This window comes from Salvia splendens, chromosome 4 (assembly GCF_004379255.2).
Source record: "Salvia splendens isolate huo1 chromosome 4, SspV2, whole genome shotgun sequence".
Lineage (NCBI taxonomy): Eukaryota > Viridiplantae > Streptophyta > Magnoliopsida > Lamiales > Lamiaceae > Salvia > Salvia splendens.
The window spans coordinates 8,087,406-8,110,321 of NC_056035.1; the positions used below are offsets into that span (position 1 = coordinate 8,087,406).

General features: G+C 37.2%; 3 protein-coding genes across 9 annotated transcripts; all 3 read left to right on the forward strand.

Moving 5' to 3' along the window:
* Positions 1 to 1,129: 1,129 nt before the first annotated feature.
* On the forward strand, positions 1,130 to 3,842 carry LOC121799635 (transcription factor SPEECHLESS-like). Its single transcript, XM_042199060.1, has 3 exons — positions 1,130 to 1,678; positions 1,769 to 2,266; positions 3,556 to 3,842. Exons 1-3 carry the CDS (start codon positions 1,313 to 1,315, stop codon positions 3,619 to 3,621), a joined length of 930 nt encoding a protein of 309 aa, XP_042054994.1. The 5' UTR covers positions 1,130 to 1,312; the 3' UTR covers positions 3,622 to 3,842.
* A 660-nt stretch (positions 3,843 to 4,502) lies between these two features.
* Positions 4,503 to 9,789, forward strand: LOC121798315 (polypyrimidine tract-binding protein homolog 2-like). Of its 7 annotated transcripts, none has more exons than XM_042197249.1 (12): positions 5,281 to 5,358; positions 5,434 to 5,496; positions 5,567 to 5,643; positions 5,783 to 5,843; positions 6,753 to 6,815; positions 6,906 to 6,979; positions 7,949 to 8,041; positions 8,219 to 8,276; positions 8,519 to 8,623; positions 8,710 to 8,791; positions 8,948 to 9,060; positions 9,138 to 9,789. In XM_042197249.1, the coding sequence occupies exons 3-12, from the start codon at positions 5,606 to 5,608 to the stop codon at positions 9,447 to 9,449; spliced, it is 999 nt and encodes a 332-aa protein (XP_042053183.1). In that variant the 5' UTR covers positions 5,281 to 5,358; positions 5,434 to 5,496; positions 5,567 to 5,605; the 3' UTR covers positions 9,450 to 9,789. The 7 variants fall into 7 exon arrangements, with proteins under 7 accessions (XP_042053179.1, XP_042053180.1, XP_042053183.1 ...); XM_042197248.1 differs by having other exon boundaries at positions 5,283 to 5,358; positions 5,438 to 5,496; XM_042197251.1 differs by having other exon boundaries at positions 5,283 to 5,358; positions 5,438 to 5,496; positions 5,786 to 5,843.
* A 2,985-nt stretch (positions 9,790 to 12,774) lies between these two features.
* LOC121798316 (ATP-dependent zinc metalloprotease FTSH 11, chloroplastic/mitochondrial-like) lies at positions 12,775 to 19,943 on the forward strand. Its single transcript, XM_042197253.1, has 17 exons — positions 12,775 to 13,458; positions 13,843 to 13,996; positions 14,984 to 15,076; positions 15,199 to 15,287; positions 15,458 to 15,584; positions 15,851 to 15,970; positions 16,051 to 16,101; positions 16,244 to 16,305; positions 16,558 to 16,615; positions 17,290 to 17,415; positions 17,495 to 17,575; positions 18,024 to 18,153; positions 18,462 to 18,610; positions 18,835 to 19,116; positions 19,286 to 19,375; positions 19,454 to 19,507; positions 19,710 to 19,943. Exons 1-17 carry the CDS (start codon positions 12,905 to 12,907, stop codon positions 19,860 to 19,862), a joined length of 2,373 nt encoding a protein of 790 aa, XP_042053187.1. The 5' UTR covers positions 12,775 to 12,904; the 3' UTR covers positions 19,863 to 19,943.
* The last annotated feature ends 2,973 nt before the right edge of the window (positions 19,944 to 22,916 follow it).

Consider the following 22,916-nt stretch of genomic DNA (forward strand, 5'->3'; position numbering starts at 1 on the left):
TCCTATTTTAATTTCAGTCCCATATTTTCTTACTTTTTGACCTGGTTTTGAGATTTTAATTTGGCCTTTTTACATGAGATGCTGTTGACGTAGATGCATGTGATCTAACATGCATGATGCATTGCCACTATATTTCTTCACAATCAAGTAAAACTAATACTCCTACTAATTGAATTGAAGTCATGCAAAGTAGAATTAGCAAAATGTATGCAGACTGTATATAGTTTTTGACATACTTCCTCCATCCCAAAATAATTGTCATTATTTTCCATTTCGGTTCGTCGCACAATAACTATCACACTTCAATTTTACTATAAATGGTAAGTAGGTCTCCACGTTCCACTAACTCACTTCACTTACATTTTATTATAAAACCAATATAAAAATATGGGTCCCACATTCCACTAACTTTTCCAACAAACTTTTCTTTACATTTCTTAAAACACGTGCCCACAATAAAAATGGCAATTATTGTGGGACGGAGGGAGTATTAATCAAACAATATGGAGTAAGTTTTAGCTAAAACTTAGTCGTTTATACCATCAATCGATATACATCATGATGATCAAATAGAATTACTTAAGGATTCAATTAGTTTGAATAATTACTCAATTCCCTCTGTCTCACAATAAGAGTTACATTTTACCATTTCGGTCTGTTACACAATAAGAGTCACATTTCACTTTTATCATAATATATATTCCACTAACTCACTTTATTCACATTCTATTATAAAATTAAGATAAAAAAGTGGACCATATATTCCACTAACTTTTCCAATCCGTTATTCTTTACATTTCTTAAAACTCATGCACACACCAAATGCAACTACTATTGTGGGACGGAGGAGGGAGTATAATTTATCTCAAAATACATGTATATGTACAATTGGAAATAGACGATCTACTGTTCCATACATGATGAGATAGCCGTGCAAAACAAGTCTGAGATCTCATTCCCTACAAGTGACAGTAAATACGTACACTGTCATTTATACATATATGAGGCTGACACAGACACACGGTTTTCTCTGCCTTTAACCTAATTACCTAATCTAACCTAAATGGATTGAAGACTATATATCAATTCCCTCTCTCTCTAACGGCTCTGCAATTTATCATTCTGTCACTCTCTCTTCGCCCTTTTCCCCTAACGTTTCCTCCTCAAATAAACGCAATACACATACTAGTACTATTTGATGGTGATGTTCCGTCCCTTTCTACTCCTCCCAATTTGACTCTTTAGCTTAGATTATATCTCACCCATTTCCCTTTTCAAACTAATTTCTCTGCCGATTTTATTGTTGAAATCGATGGATGCTGAAACATTATCCGGACTTTTCGAGGAAACCACGAATTTCTCGACCTCCGACGACATCTTCAGCGTTCTCGAAGCATGGGATAACGCCTCCGACTACAACAATCTGACGACATCACCCTTCGAGTTCCAAAACTCGCTCGCGATGAGCGGCGCTGCCACTCTTAAAAAGTCTCATCTCGCCGAGGATGCCTCCGCTTCTCAGGCGTGCAAGCGCCAGAAGCTGAGCAGCACGAGCGCCGCTTCGGTGGAGGAAGGACAGAACAAGTCGCACATCACCGTGGAGAGAAACCGCCGGAAGCAAATGAACGATCATCTCTCCGTGCTCCGCTCTCTCATGCCTTGTTTCTATGTTAAAAGAGTAAGCGTAGTAGGGAGGGCTCTTCTTCTTCTTTTTTTCTCCGTAGACTTTAAAGTTGATTGTCTAATATCGTAATTGCAATTTGCTTAGGGTGACCAAGCGTCGATAATAGGCGGAGTGGTGGATTACATAAACGAGCTGCAACAGGTGCTGCAGTCGCTGGAAGCCAAGAAGCAACGGAAAGCGGCTTACAACGAAGTCCTGAGCCCGAGGATAGTGTCGAGCCCGAGGCCTTCGCCTCTGAGCCCGCGCCTGCCGCCATTGAGTCCGAGGACTCCGCAGCCGAGCAGCCCTTACAAACCCTGGATGCAGCCTCTTCCGAGCCCCGTGGATCCTTCTCCTTGCAATTCTTCCACTTCCTCTTCCATTAACGACGCGGTCAATGAGCTCGTCGCCACCTCCAAATCGCCCGTAGCTCAAGTCGAGGTCAAGTTTTCCGGCCCTAATCTGCTCCTCAAAACGGTGTCGCACCGCCTCCCCGGCCAAGTGCTCAAGATCATTTCAGCTCTTCAACAACTTGCCCTTGAAATCCTACACGTCAGCATCAGTACCGTTGACGAAACGATGCTCAATTCTTTCACCATTAAGGTAACAAAAACTTCCATTTCCAATTTTTATTCTTGTTATTTAATTTCGTTTGTGTATTTTTTTTTACATGTAACTTAGTAAAAAGGGAAAGAAAAATACTCACTCCGTTTGCCAAAACCTGACACGATTTGCCATTTCAGATAGTCTGTCATTTAAAGTCATATTTACCTTTTTCTATCTTTAGTAACTCACACTTACAATTAACTCATTCAACTTACATTTTACTATAAAAATGTACTACAATATAAAAATGAGACTCACATTCTAGTTACATTTTTACTTATTTTATTTAAAAAGTCGAATAATTTCTTAAAACATGTGGCTTGTCAAAACGTGTATTTAAATGACAGACAGATGGAGCGTCAATAAGTGCATCAACAATAGTGTGTAAACATTTTACACAGAGTGCGCACACATATTATACTATGCGCAACACATCACAGTCAAGGCGAGTTACACAACGTGTAACACGCATTGTAATGCTTTTGCACTAGCCCACACTACATTCGCTTTCTCCTCCTCAGCGTACACGCCACTCGTGATTGGGTGGCTAGGCTTCATTCGAGCCATTTTTATTACTATTATTTTTTTAAATGGAAAAATCTCATGAAATAGAAAGTGAATTCATTCTTTTCTTTTAAAACATTTTCGTTCTTTTCTCTTTTGTTTATTTTCATTTTTATTAAATTTCGTTCTTTTAATTTTTCTTGTGGTTTAGTATATTAATCTTTGTTTTCCTTCCTAAACAATTAGTCTCTTTTTATTCTTGAAATTTTGAAGCATTTATTATATAATCATGTAAATTTTTTATTTTAATGAAAATCATATTTTTTTAATTAAATGGTATATTAATATAGTTATAAATAGAATTTCAAATTAGATGAAATACGAAAGAATTAAAAAAATTAACAAATTGGAAAACTGAACTTCAACTGTGCTTATTATTATAGTGTTTGTGATGACCTAATAATATATATAGGTGAGGATTAGCTATAGCATATAGCTAGCTATCTACCCTTGCATACATGTATCTTAATCATTAGAAGTAAAAAAACATACTACAAGGACATATGATTACTCCACTTTTTTGTATTGATGAATGGTAAGCTGGGCCATATTTGTGTTTCTCTTGAAAACAACCTTTCTCCATTGAAAACAACAAGATACTCTTGTTTTATTTTTGGACGTTAATGAATAACTTCTCCACCTACTGCTTACTGTTTGATTTATTACACATCTAGTGCGCATTTTAATCTCATCATATATTGTGTCTTTTGTTTAAATGTTAGATTGGGATTCAGTGCCAATTGAGTGCAGAAGAGTTGGCCGAGCAGATTCAGCAGACATTCTGCTAATTAGCTAAGTGGGAGTGGTCTGTATACAAGAGCATTTGCAGTTGGTAATGGGAATAAAGCAAATGTGGATAAGCTTCTACACTAACCCACTGCTGCTGTATTAATTAATTAATGTAATAGTTGAGAATTAATTATGTGTAATGTGTAGTAGGTTAGTCGATTTCTTTACCTTCCCCATGGATCATGTTAGTTGCTCATTTGTTCAATTTAATTTAAATTGAAATGTATCAATTTAATTTAAATTGAAATTTATGATATTATAATTAATATTCGGATCTTGTTTAAAACTCTTCTTTGGTTATAAATTCTCAATTCTATCAAGCATTTGAACTTCACATGAAGATAACGATGATAAAAAAACTAGTAGGAGTACATGTTTTTGATGAAGAGAATACATTGATTCGATCATAAATATATGTTGTGGGACCACAAAGGTCACACCCTTCTAATTTGTTATGACAATTGACAACTTTAATTTATTGCTACATATTTGTTATATTCAAATAACATGTGTTGATGACAAAAAAAATTATGTCAACCACCTATGTTCACTTGTGAAAATTTATAAAATCACATTATATTGTTTCACCAACACACGATATGTAGGAATTTATTTTAGAAATTTACGCTCATTCGCACTCGAAATGACTTGAATCTCTTATCCATTGGTTAGAGAGGAAAATTTACCAAACGTGCTAAATGGATTTTAAAATACTACGATGTGTTATCGATTTTTATTATATCATTCATGGTTGAAATTGTTGAACTATATAGACAAATGGGCCTAACAAGTAGGCCTAGACCCATCGTAACAAAATAGTGTTATCATTGTGGCCCAAAAACAAAAATATGGCAATGCATATTTGCATCAACCACGCAAATTCTATCTCTTTCAGCAAACTTCATTGCCACCCAGGCTACGAGCAAAAATAATCCCTAAAAAATCACATAAACAATTTTTTTCGCTTTCGATCTGCTGCTCTCTACCGTCTCTGATCCCTAATTTCACAACTATTCTGTCAGGTACTCGTCCCTGTTTCCTTTAATTTACCTCATTCTAAATTCTGTATATTAAGTTACTCTTTTTTTGTTGGTTTTTTAGGGTTATTAATTTTAGATTTTTATTTACAGATAGAGGTACTTGTTTGAGGCTTTTTCCATCGATGTAATGTGATGATTCTCCGTTTTCTTTGCAATTAAATTACTTACAAATTTAGATATGCTTTTCATGGTATTTTGATCCCGTGCGCTATTTCCTGGCAAAGGAGTTCGGTATTGCATCGTCATCCGCATAGAGTATTGTTTAGAATTATTTTTTTCTGTGTTCGGCTTTCCTATACCCGTTGTCGTATTGGGGAGTTACTTACGGATTTATGCTTGTGAACTGAATCGGTGGCCATACACAATTTAGATTAATGCACTGTGCAGACATGATTATTACCTTGGGTTTGAGAGATTGACGTTTCTTTATAAACTTTTAAAGTCATAAAATGTGGTCAATTTTAAACAGCATAATTGAATTTGAAATTTTGCCATTTGGGACAGCTTGGGATGGCATCAGTTTCCAGCCAGCCACAGTTCCGGTACACCCAAACTCCATCCAAGGTTCTCCATTTAAGGAATTTACCATGGGAATGTACTGAAGAGGAATTGGTCGAGCTGGGGAAGCCATTTGGGAAGGTTGTCAACACAAAGTGTAATGTTGGAGCAAATAGGAACCAGGCTTTTATTGAGTTTGTAAGTCTAAACTTTTGCTCGATCTGTGACTTGTTGGTAGTTTCTATGATCTGATGTGTTTTCTCTTAACCCCAGGCAGAACTAAATCAAGCTATTGCTATGATATCATATTGTGCATCATCGTCTGAGCCGCCTCAGGTACGAGGGAAAACCGTCTACCTACAATATTCAAACAGGCAAGAAATAGTGAACAACAAAACTACTGCAGATGTTGCTGGAAATGTACTCTTGGTAACAATTGAGGGAGATGATGCACGTCTTGTTAGTATTGATGTCCTACACTTGGTAAGCAATTGAGCATCCCCAACATGAAATCAAAGCATGCAAATATGTGGCAATACAAGGATGTTAGTTTGCTATTATTGTGCCTAGATTGTGGTATGTCCTGCTTAAGCTTTATTTAACAAGAGTCTGAATGAATCAGCAGGAACATGCCAAGGAAATATCTTCGATGGCAGCTTATTGCATTGGGAGAAAGAGTACATGTGTGTTTGTCTTCTTTCTCCTTCCTTAACACTCGCTCTTTCTTCCCTCCCTCCACATAATGATTCTACCCTGAGCTACTTAAGAAACCTCAAATAGTTCCTTTTCCCTTTTCTGTTTGGATTTTTCTGGTACCTCTTTCTGGTTCCTCACTATTTTACTTTATACCCTTGGTAACTCTAGCATTTGTGTTCAATTTTGATTGTTAACGTCTTTGTACTTAATGAATGTTTTCCATTTTATAATTTTACAAAGGAGATCTCGCTTAACTAGTTTTTACAAATGCTAGTCTGGAAAAGTGTTTCTTCCTTCCCAACAATGCAACTCGGACCAGCTTAAACCACTTTGATGCCTTAGGATGTTGTACCTGACAGTTGAGAAATTATTGGAAACTCTTGCTACTCCCTGCAAAGTTAAAGTTTGTCCTGTAATTCCCAGTCTGCATTTGGCCAGCATTTTAAAACTTTCACAAATTCAACACTATCCTTGTTTGTGTATTTCATTCATAATACAATATTACAATGACCTTTCTACAATGCTAGTAAGTGTTTTCATGGAATCTATAAACTGTTGCCCGATTTTGTCCTTTACTTCACATTTTTTTGCAGGCTCTGCACATCTTACATGATGTGAGAGATTTATTCCTGTTTCTTTTATTGACATATTTCATTCAGTTCTGTATACTTTAGGTGGGATTTTATTTAGTTAATCCTTAAAACTGCGTTGTGCCTTGTCACTTTTCAGTTATTTTTATGTGTAACCTCCTATTGGTTAACTGTTACTTTGAATGTTGAGGCTGCTTTTTTCTTCCTTTTTATTTGTCGATGCATGCTAATTAATATTTCAATAGACGTAATCAACAAACAATGTGTGCCTTTTTCTGATTAATTTATTTGTTGCTTGATTTTCAGGTATTTTCAGCCTTTGGGTTTGTTTATAAAATTACTACCTTTGAGAAGACTGCTGGGTTCCAGGTATGTATCTTCAGTAGATCTTTATTCTGATGATATTGTTTTCTTAATGGTTTCTGTCAGTACATAAAATCTGTCTTCCACTGCCATTAGGCTCTGGTGCAATTTTCAGATTCAGAGACTGCCTCTGCTGCCAAAGATGCTCTTGATGGGAGAAGCATTCCAAGGTAATCTGGATTTTTATATTTGGTTTGGGATCTACAACTGTGCTAAAGGGGTACTCTCATGTTCCTCACACGTCACACCACTCTATCCCTCACTCTTTAGCTGTTTCTAGTTACTATTGCTTTAATAGGGATATGATGAAGTTTATCCTTTCTCAGCCCTGGGTGTCTTACTGCAGTGAGTAGATTTTGGGGAGATGGCGACAAGTCAAAAAACAATACTACCTCCGTCCCACAATAGGAGTCACATTTGGTGTGGGCACGGGTTTTAAGAAATGTAAAGAAACATGGGTTAAATAAGTTAGTGGACTATGGGCCCCACTTATATGTACTCCCTCCGTCCCACTTTAAGTGACACATTTTTAGTTGTAGGATGTCCCACTCCAAATGACACATTTCTAACTATAGATACATCACTGCCTCTACTTTTTCCCTCTCTCGTACTTTATTCTCTCCACTTTACTACTTACAAAACAACACTACATAAAATCCCGTGCCAAATTAGAAATGCTCCACTTAGAGTGGGACGGAGGGAGTATTAGTTTTATAATAAAATGTGAGTGGCAAAATGTGACTCTGATTGTGGAACAGAGGACGGAGGTAGTATTTGAGTAGGGATTAGAGTTGACTGGATATCCAACGCGTGCGAAGTATTGACATCAATAACTAAAAGATGTATATATTCTTGTGTAGCGACCCTACTTGGTTGTATTCTGAATAACCAATTGAAAACACGCCTACTTGTGGCTAATCAAGAGAAGACAAAGCTTTTTTTTTCAACATGTTGAATTATCTAGGACATAACTTGATTCAATAAGCCTGTTATACACATACTTCAATTTTGAGGGTGTTTAAGTTATTTTTTATTCTCTACTTGTAAAAGAATCTGTTTATATGTGTGTTTTATAAGTAATATATATGCTAAATGAAACTTTTTGTCAATATTCCGCTTCTGTCTTTGTTTTGTGCCAGGTATTTGATTCCAGAGCTCGGACCATGTTCTCTTAGGATAACATATTCTGCGCATACAGACTTGAGTGTAAAATTCCAGAGCCACCGTAGTAGGTAAACTAAGTTTTCTTTTTGGCCAGATTGCATTATGGTAGACTGAATTATATCATGATTCTGGTTTCACAAGTTCTATGAATTCATATTTGAAATTTATTTGACATGTCCCTTCTCTGTTAGAGCTATGCTTATACTTATATAACATTCTTATCTTTTCTGCTATGGTAAATTTAGGGACTATACCAATCCTATGCTCCCGGTTGCTTCATCAGCTATAGATGCAAGTGGACAGGTAATTTGTTTACACTAATGTTCAAATCCACTGCTCCTTAGTCCTTAGTATGTGTGGATGGAGGTATCTGAGGGATATGATTGATGTATATACCTTTTTCAGTTTCTGCTCAAAGGTTCCTTTTGTTAGTGGCTTTCAAGATAAATTTTTAACCTGGTGATGACATGCTAGAAAAACTATTTACGTGAGCCTGAAGTGATATGGTGGATTAATTCTTAAAATGTGCTTCTGCTTTCTTTCAGTTTAGTCTAGGAGTTGATGGGAAAAAAATGGAGCCTGAGAGCAATGTTCTACTTGCTTCCATTGAAAACATGCAATATGCAGTTACCTTGGATGTTTTACAAACGGTACATGCCTTGAAACCTTAGAAATCCTTTAGACGTTGGTATACCCTCATTCCTTACTGACATACTGTAATTTGTTTGCACTTCAGGTCTTTTCATCGTTTGGACCTGTCCTAAAAATTGCCACGTTTGATAAAAATGGCGGTCTTCAAGCATTGATCCAGTATCCAGGTAGTATAAAATTGGCTAGCTGCTATTTGTTGCTTTTTACACTTAATCTGGTCTTTAACGAATATGCTAATTTCTTGAAGAAACTATGAACTTATAACTAGTTTTCTGTCTTTTTCTCATTGCTTCATTCCTTCATCTATATTATGCATGCTGCAGATGTCCAGACTGCTGTTGTTGCAAAGGAGGCTTTAGAAGGACATTGCATATATGATGGAGGATACTGTAAGCTTCATATCTCATATTCTCGCCACACTGATCTGAGTATAAAGGTGAGATGCGTAAAATGTCAAATTGAACCAGAACATGCTCTTTCTGGACTTGTATATTGACTCAATTATGCTTTCAGGTTAATAATGATAGAAGCAGAGACTACACCATCCCAAATACTCCAGTTCTAAATTCTCAACCCCCAACTTTAGGACAACAACCATATTCTGGAGGCCCAGGCTTTCCTACTTACAATGGTACGCAATATGCTCCTGGTCCTGATACTCATGCAGCGCCGCCGCCTCATTCAACAGGCTGGAACCCAGCGATGCCTCAGCAAATGCATAATTACCATTATGGAGCCCCCCCGTCAATGGGTCCTGGGGCAGTACCATCTCACTTGCAAAATGGGCAACCACACTCGGCTCCGATGCACCCTTATCGTCATTAATAGCACAGTTATGAAATCATGGTGCAAAGTCAGAAGCCCCAGTCCCTGTTTCACTGGACATGGAACTACTTCGTCGGTTAATGGTACTGCTGTTTTGCACATCCATATCGTCTTAAGTCGATTTATAAAAAATTCAGGATTCTGGTAGCCAAGGTTGTGCCTCCCTCCTAAATGGGCGGTGTTCCATGAAATGTTGACTTATCTTCTTTTGAGTTTTGTCGTCATTTGTGTTGTAATTTCTATTGCTGTACCGTACGTACATCATAGCTTAACTGAATAGCATAAACTTCAAAAGAGCAAGGTGCAACCGTGTGCAGTTTGCGGCTTCGATGTGTGCTTATAAGCTTGAGACACGAGACGAGCTGTCTCGCCACGCGCCCGAGACATGTGGCACGTCCCCATGCGTGCGTGACGCCCACTACGCTGGCCCGCGAGTGGGCGTCGTAACTGATGACGCATAATTCATTTTTTTTAAAAAAAAAAAATCGATTTTTAAAATAAAAAAATTTTTTTTCAAACGGTAATATACCGTTAAAATATTTATTTTCATTTTTAAAATTTTTAATTTTTTTACTCTATAAATAATTCTATTCCATACTCATTTCAAACACAAACACACATCTATTCCTCTCAAATCCTCTCTATCACTCCAATTTCCATCTTCAATCAACTCAAACAAATGGATCCTTTTGAGCAAATGCGCCAATTAATGGAACAATCACTCGAAGAAGATCGACTACGAGAGGCGGAGGAAGCCGCACCACCCCCATGACGCTCCCGGAAGTACATCAATCGGAACCGGGAGGAAGCCGCCGCACGGTTAGTACGCGACTACTTTCTGCGATAACCCGATTTGGGGAGATACCTATTTCCGTCGCCGTTTCCCCGCATGCGGAAACCGCTATTTCTCCACATAGCGAATACTTTGGCGGCCAGGGAGGAGTTCTTCCGAGAAGGGTTCGACGCGGTCGGTCGTTCCCAGCCACACGACGCTGCAGAAATGTACTGCAGCCATCCGGCAGCTTGCGACTGGACAAACGGCCGACATATTCGACGAATACCTGCACATCGGAGACAGCACTGGGCGCTTGTGCTTGCTCAACTTCTGCAGAGGCGTCCGGGCAGCCTTCAGTGACGAATTTCTCCGGAGGCCAACCACGGAGGATTGTCAGTTCCTCCTCAACCTGCACGAACAAGTGCACGGATTCCCCGGGATGCTTGGCAGTGTCGATTGCATGCACTGGCAATGGAAGAATTGCCCGGTGGCTTGGAGGGGTTCCTACACGAGCGGCCACAAAGGCACCCACCCAACCGTTGTACTCGAGGCCGTTGCCGACTACCGACTTTGGATCTGGCACGCGTACTTCGGGGTCCCTGGCTCGAACAACGACGTAAACGTGCTCCAACAGTCCGACCTCTTTACCGAAGTTTTGGATGGTAAAGCGCCGGCCATCAACTTCGTCGCCAACAACCGGCGGTATAAAATGGGGGGTACTATCTCGCCGACGGCATCTACCCGAAGTGGCCGACCTTCGTGAAGACGTGCGGCAGGCCAGCGAACCCAAAGCAGGCTCTTTTTGCGCAGAAGCAGGAGGCTGCGCGCAAGGATGTGGAGAGGGCGTTCGGGGTTCTCCAAGCGCGCTTCAACATCATCAAAGCCCCGGCTCGTTCGTGGTTCATGGAGAGCATGGTCGACATCATGTATACGTGCATAATCTTGCACAACATGATTGTCCGAGACGAAGGACCCGATGCCGGAAATTGGTTCGACCCCGAATCCCCCGGAAGCTCAACCGCAAGTAGTCCGCCGCGAAGTGGAGCGCATCCATCTATACAAGAACGGTTGGCTATTCGGGCAAGGACACGCGACTCTAGCGCCCACACCCAACTCCAAGAGGATCTAATTGAGCACATTTGGGAAAACTTTGGCGGAGAAGATTAAATTATGTCATTTTTATTTTTTTAGAATTTTAATTATGTCTTCGTTTTTTTTAATGTTAAGTTGTAATATTGTTTTAATTTTAATAAAGTGTGTTTGTTTAAATTGAATTGGGTTTTAAAAAAAATTATAAATTAAATTGAATGAATAGTAATTAAGAGACGGTATAGAGACGGTTAAGAGACGGAGCGTTGCAGGTTCCGTCTCTTAGTTAAGAGATGGAGGAAAAAAGGACAGTGGGGTCCTCAAATAGTGCTCAAATAGTAGTTAAGAGACGGTTTAAGAGACGGTATAGAGACAGCGTTGTGGATGGCCTAATCCTTTATTGCAGTAATCATGAGTTTGTTTCTTACCGTCATTTTTGTTTCACCTTTTGTTTCTGCCTTAATATAACGTTGTGAGCGTGTGATGAATCACATTGGAATAAAATGAAATTGATTGTTTTTTCATCTCTATCCTTATTTCTGAATATTTATGATTAATTAGATAACTTTACAAATTTTGTTACTTGTTAATATGTTGTAAAAGTTTGGCGGCATTTTTAGTTTTTTTCTTACTATAAGCTTCTATTTAGAAATTAATAACAACACAAATAAAAAAATCAAAAAATAATGGGCGACTATAATCAAATGTTATATTGTTAAGTTTCACTATCAAAGTTAATCAACTTCTATTTTGTAAAAACTTCTATAAATACACATTATATTGTTAAGTTTCACTATCCACTAATCCTATTTTAATTATTTTTTTATTTTTCTATTTTACTAATGTTCTTTGGTGCCAACTATGAATTGCAAGTCCTTACATCACAATACATATTCTAATGTTCCATAACATGAATTAGACAAAATTGAAGGTAATAGTTTAGATGGATAGTTATGATCTATTACTTAATATCACGATTATATAATGTAGTACTCCCTCCGTACCAAGGAAGATGACTCATTTCTTGGGCGGCACGAAATTTTATGCAACTTTATTTTGTGTTTTGAGTGGAGAGAGTAAAGTAATAGAGTGGGAATAAAGTAAAGATAAAAGGTATTTCTATTTTTAGAAATGAGTCATCTTGGTTGAGACAAACTAAAAAAAAGTGGGTCATCTTCAATAGGACGGAGGGAGTATTAGCTTTAGATTACGAGTCTCGACTTTCAATTATGACAATATCTCGGGTAATGCCTATTATACCAATGAGGATACCAATTATAGGTCATGCCCGATCAACTCAATATTGGATGATCTTGAGTATGGGTTGATTACTAAGTAGGGAGTAGAACAAAAGAATTACGGCTAGAAGTCAATAAATAACATGATTAAGAAATAAATAAAATTAAGAGTGGAATTTGAAATAAGGTTATTTACCATTTAATCCATGGATAAGGTTACCATCTCCGGCGCGTGTAGAAATCCAATCTTGTGGTAGGGAAGAAGAGACGAGTAAAGTGGCTCAACTCTGCATCTTTTAAACCCTCAATTTGGAGCTAATCTTGAAAGAATTGATTCTTTGAATCCATCAGCAATGACAATTACACTCCAGGCTTCTCTCATCTGCAAGCCCTCAATCCACCAATTAAACCCTCTTCTTGTCTCTCTAAAACCACTTCTTTCCTATTCCTCCCCTCAATTTTCTTTTCCTAGAAGGTTAAACGGCGGGTCCACCAATTCCTTCCCCTTCAAGTCAAGATTTTTGCGGCATCGTTCCTGCTGTACATTGAATCCTGAAGATTTAACCTCAGCTAGTGAATCGACTAGTGGTAATTCTTTCAGCGAAAACACGGAAATAGCGGAGCTGATTAGCGGGCCTGTGCTCAATGAGACCTCCGGCGACGGGGAAGTGGAGGGAGAGGCGAAGAATGGGGATGTCAAGGAAAAGCTGCCGATTATGGTGTTTCTTGTGGGAGTTTTCGCCAGGTTGAGAGAGGGGTTTGAGAAGTTTCTTTATTCGGATTGGTTCAGTTGGTGGCCGTTTTGGAGGCAGGAGAAGCGGTTGGAGAGGTTGATTGCGGAGGCTGATGCCAATCCCAAGGATGCTGCGAAGCAGAGCGCTCTTCTTGCGGAGCTCAATAAGCACAGGTTGTCATTATGTTTTTCCTATTGCTCACTAGGTGTATGCTTTCACTAGTTAAATTTTTTTTACTAGGGGGTATTATGTTTGGAAACAAGAAACGATTGCAGCAGCATGCTCAATTATATTTCGTGTTTGTTGCTCAATGTGATGATGGGTGGGAACGATTTAACTGTGGTCGAACTTTCAAGTATTTGATTATATTGTCCTCTCTCCTTATTGTTATTAGTAAGAGTCAAAGTCTGATATTTAGTGAAGCATAAGCTTTTCACTTGCTTGCTTACCACCTTCTTGATGTTGATGAATCTTTATTTTTGTAGGATAAAGTTGTGAAGGTGATGAATTTATTTTTCGCAGAGTTATGATGAACTTTAATTTTGTTCTTTCTATAGTCCGGAGTCTGTCATCCAGCGTTTCGAACAGAGGGTGCATGCTGTAGACAGCAAGGGAGTGGTGGAATATCTCCGAGCACTAGTTTCCACTGATGCGATTTCTGAGTACTTGCCAGATGAGCAATCTGGAAAACCCTCTAGTCTTCCTTCTCTGGTACGCATCTTATGTTTCTCAGTTTGAGAAGTATGGTGTAGTCTCTATTGTGTTTCCATTTGTTAAATTAAGAGTTTCACTACTCTGTCTTATTTATCTTAAAATAAAGTTTATTTGTATATGAATGTGGAGATTTGATAAGAACAAGTTCAGTATCTGCCAACCACTGCTTCGTTCTAGTTGGTGCTGCTAGTACTTCTCCAGAAATATGAAGGAACATTGTACCAGTTCTGAGTCCCTTTGACTTTTTTATAGCACTGCATATATCATAAAATAAGTTGTCTAGAGAAGGCAAGATATTTTCATCATTGCTCGTTCCATTGACTTCAAATATTTCACTGACATTCTTGTCATTGAATGCCAATAACATTTGTTGAATGAATAGCATTGAAATTACAAGACTAGGAGAGAACTTAATAATCCCTCATGTCCACTATTTCCCACTGCAGTTAGGAGTGAAAGTTGAGCTCAAATCACTGAGTGACCTAATTGTGAGACCCAATCATTAGTGATTTTGGGTTTCCTTTACTATCCACATTTTTTTAGTAGTTTGAATTAGGAAACAATCTCCCATCCTTCTTTGGCAGTTTTACCATCCTCTCTCTTAAGCATATGAATTAGGAAGAATCTCCTATTCTTGTACGCAGGGATGTTTTAAGTTTTTAACGCTAACAGGGGAGAATGCCAAGGTATAGTAGGATCAGGAACTATTAATGTTGATTAAAGTCGGGTTTTTATGGGAAACAGGTGAATTCTACGGTGGATTACACTGACTGAAGTGATCTCAGTTTGAATTTTTGAGTGCTACTTCATTGTCTTGTTTGTGGATTGCATTTTTCACATTAAATAATCTACAATTTTAGTGAAGTATTGAAGTTATGTTGTTGCTAAGTAAATACCAGTCGTCGTAGGTTGTAGAATTTCTTATAACGTTGTTTTCTCACACAATTCTTGTGTCTTTGGCTAACTGTTGAATATCATTCATAGCTGCAAGAGCTCAAACAGCGTGCTTCAGAGAATGATGAAGAGCCTTTTGCTAACCCTGGGGTGTCTGAGAAACAGCCGTTACATGTTGTGATGGTATGTCAAGAAGAGACCTTCCAAAAATCAAGTGATCAATTACTGGAATAGTAGAATGTTGAATATTCTATGACTTCTGATTTCAATTATGTGTTTAACTCCTAACATCTTCTAAACTGCAGGTGGACCCAAAATTGTCAAGTAGATCATCCCGTTTTGCACAAGAAGTTATATCAACTATTGTGTTCACTGTTGCTGTTGGTCTTGTGTGGTATGAACACTACTTGCACTTTAATACAAATACACTAGTTTGCTTTTAATGACATTGCTTGTTTTTGGTTAATTTCCTGGTTGAAAGAAAAGGTCGATGTGATCAAGTATGCACTCAGATGTTTATCTTACTCTTATTCCTCGGAAATTGAAATATTTGTGGTTATTAAGGATAATGGGTGCAGCTGCACTTCAGAAGTATATTGGCGGCTTAGGTGGGATAGGAAGTCCTGGAGTTGGTACTGGTTCTTCTTATGCCCCAAAAGAGTTGAATAATAAAGAAATAATGCCAGAAAAGGTAGATATTTTCTGATCACTTATATTCAAGTGGTGTCTAATCAATTTTGTTTATTACATTATCATAAATTATTCTTGCTGCAATATTGCATTTTACCATGTGTTTCTACCTATGGGAAGTGCTCAGATTACTCTTTAGTCGGTGCTGAATGGTTTATTTATAAAGTGTGCGACTGGTTTTTATTTGACATAAACCACAAGTTTCCTTCTCATTATACTTATTGAGCTGTTAAAACACAATATAACTTTTAAATAGTACTGTGGCAGAATGTTAAGACATTTAAAGACGTCAAAGGCTGTGATGATGCTAAACAAGAGCTTGAGGAGGTTGTTGAGTATCTAAGAAATCCTGCAAAGTTCACTCGGCTAGGAGGGAAGTTACCTAAGGTTTGTTGGCTGAAAAAACTTAGTTATTACTTTGATCTCATTTTCCCTGCTGTGTCCTTTAAGAGGCCTTTGAATTTCAGGGAATTCTCTTGACTGGATCCCCTGGAACTGGGAAAACTCTACTTGCCAAGGTATGCCATATTGTGATGAAATATTTATTTACTCCAAACCGTCCTCCTACCAAGCAACACAAAGTGCCCTTCCAATGAAGAAGGCCATTGAGTATGAGTGATATTATTCTTTTCTAATTACTGTATATCCTGTAACTTGAAGGCTATAGCTGGAGAGGCCGGGGTACCTTTCTTTTACAGAGCAGGCTCCGAATTTGAAGAAATGTAAGAGCTTATGAAAGCACTTGGTTTATTTCCTTTATTACTAAAATATAATGACTAGTACTATATTATCTTGTGCACATTTATCTTTGTAGCCATGAGGCTAGTGGTGTAAACAAGTCGTTTGATATTTTTCACTTTCCAATGAGGCTAGCAATGATACAGGATTTTGTATGTCCAAGATTTTACCTATTTATAATCGATACCCGATCCCAACACATGGGTAGAAAATTAACCACTCTTTTCTTGTGCTAGGTTTGTAGGGGTTGGTGCTCGCCGTGTAAGATCCCTGTTTCAGGCAGCCAAGAAGAAGGTACAGTACTCATTCTTCCTGTTCACTCTGGTCATACGATACCACTAAGATGTTTATCTTGGTGAGTCGATGACAAGATTTGGTCCTTAACAAATACTGTATGGAGATTTGCTCTGATAATCTAAATACGCTCTCCATGGCTGAAACTTCACTCTTCAGTAGATATATTTCGCTAATACAGCATTTTTTCATGATGAATATTGCATTTAAGTAATATCACTTAAACAAAATAGTTAATTTATAGTGTGAACATAGATCTTGTAGAAGGGGTGGAATACTATCACTTTAACAAATTTAACTAATACTACTACATAGTAATTTATTTCTATTGCATGTCATGAAATGTACTCCCTCTGTCCGATAAAAATGACACTTTCCTTTTTCGTCTGTTCCATAAAATTATCTCATTTCCATTTATGTAAAGTTCTCCCAAACTCATTACTCACATACATCAATATATTTACAACTTATACTACTAGAGCCCACCATTAAACACTAATAATAATATGGGTTCCACTATCCACTAGCACTATTTTTACTACCTTCTCCCCATCACTCTTACTTTACCAATTATACATTAATTCCCGTGCCGTCCCAAATGTCATTTTTTTTGGGACGGAGGGATTATTATTGTTTCAATATTTCCGGGTATCTGAATTTCTTTATGCATTTAGGCTCCATGCATCATATTCATTGATGAGATTGATGCTGTTGGGTCTACACGCAAGCAGTGGGAAGGTCATACAAAGAAAACGCTACATCAATTACTTGTTGAAATGGATGGTTTTGAACAGAATGAGGTAAAGTCACATAAAGCAGGGCCCTACTTTCCAACTGTGTCTTGCATTCTAACTGGATTGCAATATGAACTTCTTACAGGGAATTATTGTTATGGCTGCAACGAATTTGCCTGACATACTTGATCCAGCTTTAACAAGACCGGGTAGATTTGACAGACATGTAAGTATATCTTCTCTTATTAGATGAGTACATTTTCTCATATTAGAAACTGCTTGGTTGACGCTGGAGTCAGTTCATCATTATCCATTGTGCCAAAGTTGTGCATTCTCAAGTATATCAGTCTAAAGTTGATTGAAAGTTATTAAACTGTTGGAACAATATTTAACAGTTGTAGACATACTGACATATCAACTTATGGTGTTGCCAGTAGATCTTAACTTTTCCAAGAGAAAAATATCTAAAGTCACATTTTTTTACTACTGTACATGGAAGCTTATTTACTCATTAATTAATATGAACATGTTGGACCTAATTTGTGTTCTTTTCAAACTTCTTTCTTTTGTTCTGTTTTTCAAGTGCATCAGACAGATTTGTTTAAGATTTTATCTGTATGCTTTCCTCAGAATGTTTTCATGCCTTGAATCTGACCCAAAAGACCTGTTTCTAGATTGTTGTACCTAGTCCAGATGTTAGGGGCCGTGAAGAGATATTGGAGCTCTATCTACAAGATAAACCTTTGGGGAATGATGTTGATGTAAACTCAATCGCACGTGGTACCCCAGGATTCAATGGAGCAGGCAAGCTGTAGTTAGTCGTTATTCAATATTTTATCAATTCAATGGCAACTTGATATACAGCCCCGAAAACAGAGAACAGATATTTGTATATTCTGTGCTGTTTCCTCACTTTAGAATGCGTCTAAAACACAATACTCAACCAGTTTGCTCGAGGTTGCTTGGGGTTCTTTGTAGATCATTTCTTGATTGCTTTGGTCAATGAAAATATAAGAAAAAGGACATTGCCTGATCTTAGTAGGATATATTCCGTTTTGTCCTTAATGTAATTGTTAATTATGAAACCTTACTAATGTGTTTCTGATCAACAGATCTTGCTAATTTGGTAAATATTGCTGCCATTAAAGCTGCTGTGGAAGGTGCTGAGAAGTTGACTGCAGCACAGTTAGAATTTGCCAAAGACAGGATAATCATGGGAACAGAAAGGAAGACGATGTTTCTATCAGAAGATTCCAAGAAGGTAACACTCAATTTTCACTTTCTTCTATATATGCTAAATAAATTCCTTTACGTGCCAAAGATAAAGATTCTCCTCCATTTTGTTTGTCCCCCTCCTTGTTTGTTTCATGTGTGGATCAAATGTAATTTAGTATTACTTGAATCATTGGAAATTGTGTTCCCCTTATTTTAAAATGATCTATGTAATATTTTTTTATGTTGTCTGATTAACCTAGTTGCTTTCAGCTTACTGCATATCATGAGAGTGGCCATGCTATTGTTGCCTTGAACACTGAAGGTGCACATCCAATTCACAAAGCAACAATTGTGCCGAGGGGATCTGCTTTGGGCATGGTCACCCAGCTTCCTTCTGATGACGAGACCTCAATCAGCAAGAAGCAACTGCTGGCACGTCTTGATGTTTGTATGGGGGGAAGAGTGGCCGAAGAGCTTATCTTTGGCAAGGAACATATAACTACTGGAGCAAGTAGTGATCTTAACACAGCGACTGAGCTTGCTCAGTATATGGTATTTCCTGCAATGCATTACCTTGTCTGACATATTTGGATGCAATATTTATCATCACCCCTTGCAGAGGAATTTCAGATTTTCTTTCGATTTACTTTTATATGATATACAGTTCTGACAACTATTCCGGGAGTAAAAGTATCTTCTTTTCCCCCCTTTTTTTTTCTAGGTATCATCCTGTGGGATGAGTGATGAAATTGGACCAGTTCATATTAAGGAAAGACCTGGTTCAGAAATGCAATCTCGTATTGATGCAGAAGTATACTTCTGTTATCTCTTAGCATTACATTTAGTAGGATATATTGTGTCCATATAAAATTTTCTGTTCGTTTCTCAGGTTGTCAAACTATTGAGGGAGGCTTATAATCGTGTAAAAGCCCTGCTGAAAAAGGTTGGCTCATAATCATTATATTTTTCAAGGGTCACTCATCTTAGTTTCATGCTTAAGATAACTCTGCCAGTATAATAGCAGCTATAGAAAAAATAGACTGTAAAGATAGACTTGATTATATTATATGCATATTTCATTACATTTGTTTATGCATTTCCCTAAAAGGTGCAATTTGTTGAATCTTGTGAAATGCTTGTTGCAGCATGAGAAGGCATTACATGCTCTTGCAAATGCACTTTTGGAGTACGAGACTCTTAATTCGGAAGAGATAAAACGTATACTTGTTCCTTATAGTGGATCAGAGTTGTTCATAGAGCAGGAGCAGCAGGTGGAGGCGGAGCTTGTATTGGCTTAAGCCAGGATGCATCTCCGAATGGGAGGGTTTGTACAGGGTATAATTAGCTCATTAGCATTCATCATAAGAATCTAGCCATTTTAATCTCATCCCAGAATTTTTTTTCTTTCTCATTCATGTTGGATGAACCATACGAATTGGAAGGTAGGTCAATTACATTGGAAAATTGTGCCCTGTATTTGGGAAAAATTTTGGGGTTTTTTTTATGAAAAATACAGGTTAGAATACTGTTAGAATACTGTGCTTTATGGGAGGTCTATTTACTGAGATATGTATATGTGTAGTTCTCTCTCTCATTTCAATGCTTTTCAATTGAGCATTCAAATAGAAAGTGCATCTAAAGATTCATAATGATTCAAAAAAGCCCCAGAAACTATCAAAAAGTTGTATGAGAATGTTTTTTGTTAGTGTTTTCATTAAAAAAAATGTTCTACACTTCTTTGTGTAGATCACCTTGTACTTAAGTTATTTCGATCCTTGAGTCCTTTTTTTTTGAATCACTTTTTTATTAGTCATTTACGTTACACATTGTTCCAATTCCAAAACAATTAACATGAGAGTATGTGTTAGTAATGTGAATCGGACGACAGATTATCAAGTGAACTACCAAATAACCCAAACAATGAAACCAACCATTCCTAATCTGCAAGTGGAAATTGTAACAACCTAGTTCCTAGATTGATGGTTATCCTCATAGACTAATACAAGTCTTTTCAGCATGATTTTGTCTCCATTCATACATTTAAAGTTTTTGAGTCATATACGATGGGCACAGGTCATATCCCCCTTTTTGTATACTATATTGATTTTTTCACTCTTGCGTATGCTCTTGCAAATGCACTTTTGGAGTACGAGACTCTTAATTCGGAAGAGATAAAACGTATACTTGTTCCTTATAGTGGATCAGAGTTGTTCATAGAGCTATTGGCTTAAGCCAGGATGCATCTCCGAATGGGAGGGTTTGTACAGGGTATAATTAGCTCATTAGCATTCATCATAAGTAATCTAGCCATTTTAATCTCATCCCAGAATTTTTTTTCTTTCTCATCATGTTGGATGAAACCATACGAAATTGGAAGGTAGGTCAATTACATTGGAAAATTGTGCCCTGTATTTGGGAAAATTTTTGGGTTTTTTTATATGAAAAATACAGGTTAGAATACTGTTAGAATACTGTGCTTTATGGGAGGTCTATTTACTGAGATATGTATATGTGTAGTTCTCTTCTCATTTCAATGCTTTTCAATTGAGCATTCAAAATAGAAAGTGCATCTAAAGATTCATAATGATTCAAAAAAGCCCCAGAAACTATCAAAAAGTTGTATGAGAATGTTTTTGTTAGTGTTTTCATTAAAAAAAATGTTCTACACTTCTTTGTGTAGATCACCTTGTACTTAAGTTATTTCGATCCTTGAGTCCTTTTTTTTGAATCACTTTTTTATTAGTCATTTACGTTTACATTGTTCCAATTCCAAAACAATTAACATGAGAGTATGTGTTAGTAATGTGAATCTGACGACAGATTATCAAGTGAACTACCAAATAACCCAAACAATGAAACCAACCATTCCTAATCTGCAAGTGGAAATTGTAACAACCTAGTTCCTAGATTGATGGTTATCCTCATAGACTAATACAAGTCTTTTCAGCATGATTTGTCTCCATTCATACATTTAAAGCCATGATTTTTGAGTCATATACGATGGGCACAGGTCAATATCCCTCTTTGTGATACTACTATATTGATATTTTCACTCTTGCGTAATACTTTCACATTATCGATCACCCAGTGTCGTATATTGATACGTCTACCAAACTATATTAATAATTCTGATTACTTATATATATATGTCACAGATGTATGCTGATACAATTAAACTGACATGTACTGATAATTCCACGTACTTATCAGATGGAACATCAGAGAGTCCATCACAGGGCAAAGCAAAAGCAGTTCTACATCGTAACCATCCTCTTGTTCCTTTAGCATTAAAATTGATCGTTTTTTTTAACCAAATAGCATAACTAAATAACTAATGTTTCTTACATGTTGTAAAGTAAAGCTCGGTGACCGTAAATACAAATAATATATTCTAGCTTAGATTTAGTCTATAAACTTCACTAATCCGATCTGCTTACATTCCTAACTCAAATTTATGTTAGTCTGTTGCCTACATAGTCAAAATTGCAATTTGCAAAGCCAATAAGTACCTGAATCTCAGGTTTAGCAACAGTGAATTCATTCCGCATGCAAATCTAGAAATCATGGCTGACATACCTCTATGCCACCAAATACTTGATACAGAAACAATCGGAGTTCCTGATTCGGAGCAAACAACGTCTCTGGTGATAACTATCAAAAAGAACAAAATGAATTATACAGATAGAGCATTCACTTTCAAGAAAGATCTTTGACACAAACAGAACAAATGTAAGAATGAGGAATTGAACAATGGAAAATTTTCACTTCATCAAAGTCCAGATTTATAATTATTCACCCAACTATTCAAAATTTGGACATAATGTTTGATGATATTCTCAATAAGATTTACCTTCAACATCATAGCATCCATGAGCCACCATGACATGTCACTATGCAAATCCTCATTATGAAAGTAATTTTGTCTTCTTACTCCAAACTTAGTCTTCTATTTGTAAAGACCATATACAGTGTCATCCACTGAAATCCAACAGACAATTTCATGTGAGCCGTTAAGTGAGATTTATAGTAAACAAACTCACTACTAAGATGTACTTCACCCCCGAAGATATCAATTTTTTTGGCTATTTACACAAACTTTAAGAAAAACATCTCTAGGAAAAGAGTTGGCCATCATCCCAAAGAGGCAGATCAACCATCCATCTTATCTTGGAAGCTTTAACAACATCATAAAAGCTCCCATGATACTATATCCATGACTTATGCTTCAGGAATTAAGAAGTAGACATGACTTCAATCATAACGAATCAGAAACAAATTCATGCAAATGTGAAAAGGGAAACAGCAGCCAGAAGCACCGATTATGTTTGCAGTCAATAAAGCAGGTACACCAA

Excerpts from the sequence above, each read along its gene's own strand:
- LOC121798315 (XM_042197245.1), top strand. The coding sequence starts at position 5,173 with ATGGCATCAGTTTCCAGCCAGCCACAGTTCCGGTACACCCAAACTCCA. Across the intron at positions 5,644-6,752 it reads GTATTGATGTCCTACACTTG|GTATTTTCAGCCTTTGGGTT; the intron begins GTAAGCAATTGA and ends CTTGATTTTCAG. Across the intron at positions 8,277-8,518 it reads CTATAGATGCAAGTGGACAG|TTTAGTCTAGGAGTTGATGG; the intron begins GTAATTTGTTTA and ends GCTTTCTTTCAG.
- LOC121799635 (XM_042199060.1), top strand. The coding sequence starts at position 1,313 with ATGGATGCTGAAACATTATCCGGACTTTTCGAGGAAACCACGAATTTC. Across the intron at positions 1,679-1,768 it reads CTTGTTTCTATGTTAAAAGA|GGTGACCAAGCGTCGATAAT; the intron begins GTAAGCGTAGTA and ends CAATTTGCTTAG. Across the intron at positions 2,267-3,555 it reads TCAATTCTTTCACCATTAAG|ATTGGGATTCAGTGCCAATT; the intron begins GTAACAAAAACT and ends TTTAAATGTTAG.
- LOC121798316 (XM_042197253.1), top strand. The coding sequence starts at position 12,905 with ATGACAATTACACTCCAGGCTTCTCTCATCTGCAAGCCCTCAATCCAC. Across the intron at positions 17,416-17,494 it reads ATGGTTTTGAACAGAATGAG|GGAATTATTGTTATGGCTGC; the intron begins GTAAAGTCACAT and ends AACTTCTTACAG. Across the intron at positions 19,376-19,453 it reads AATCTCGTATTGATGCAGAA|GTTGTCAAACTATTGAGGGA; the intron begins GTATACTTCTGT and ends TTCGTTTCTCAG.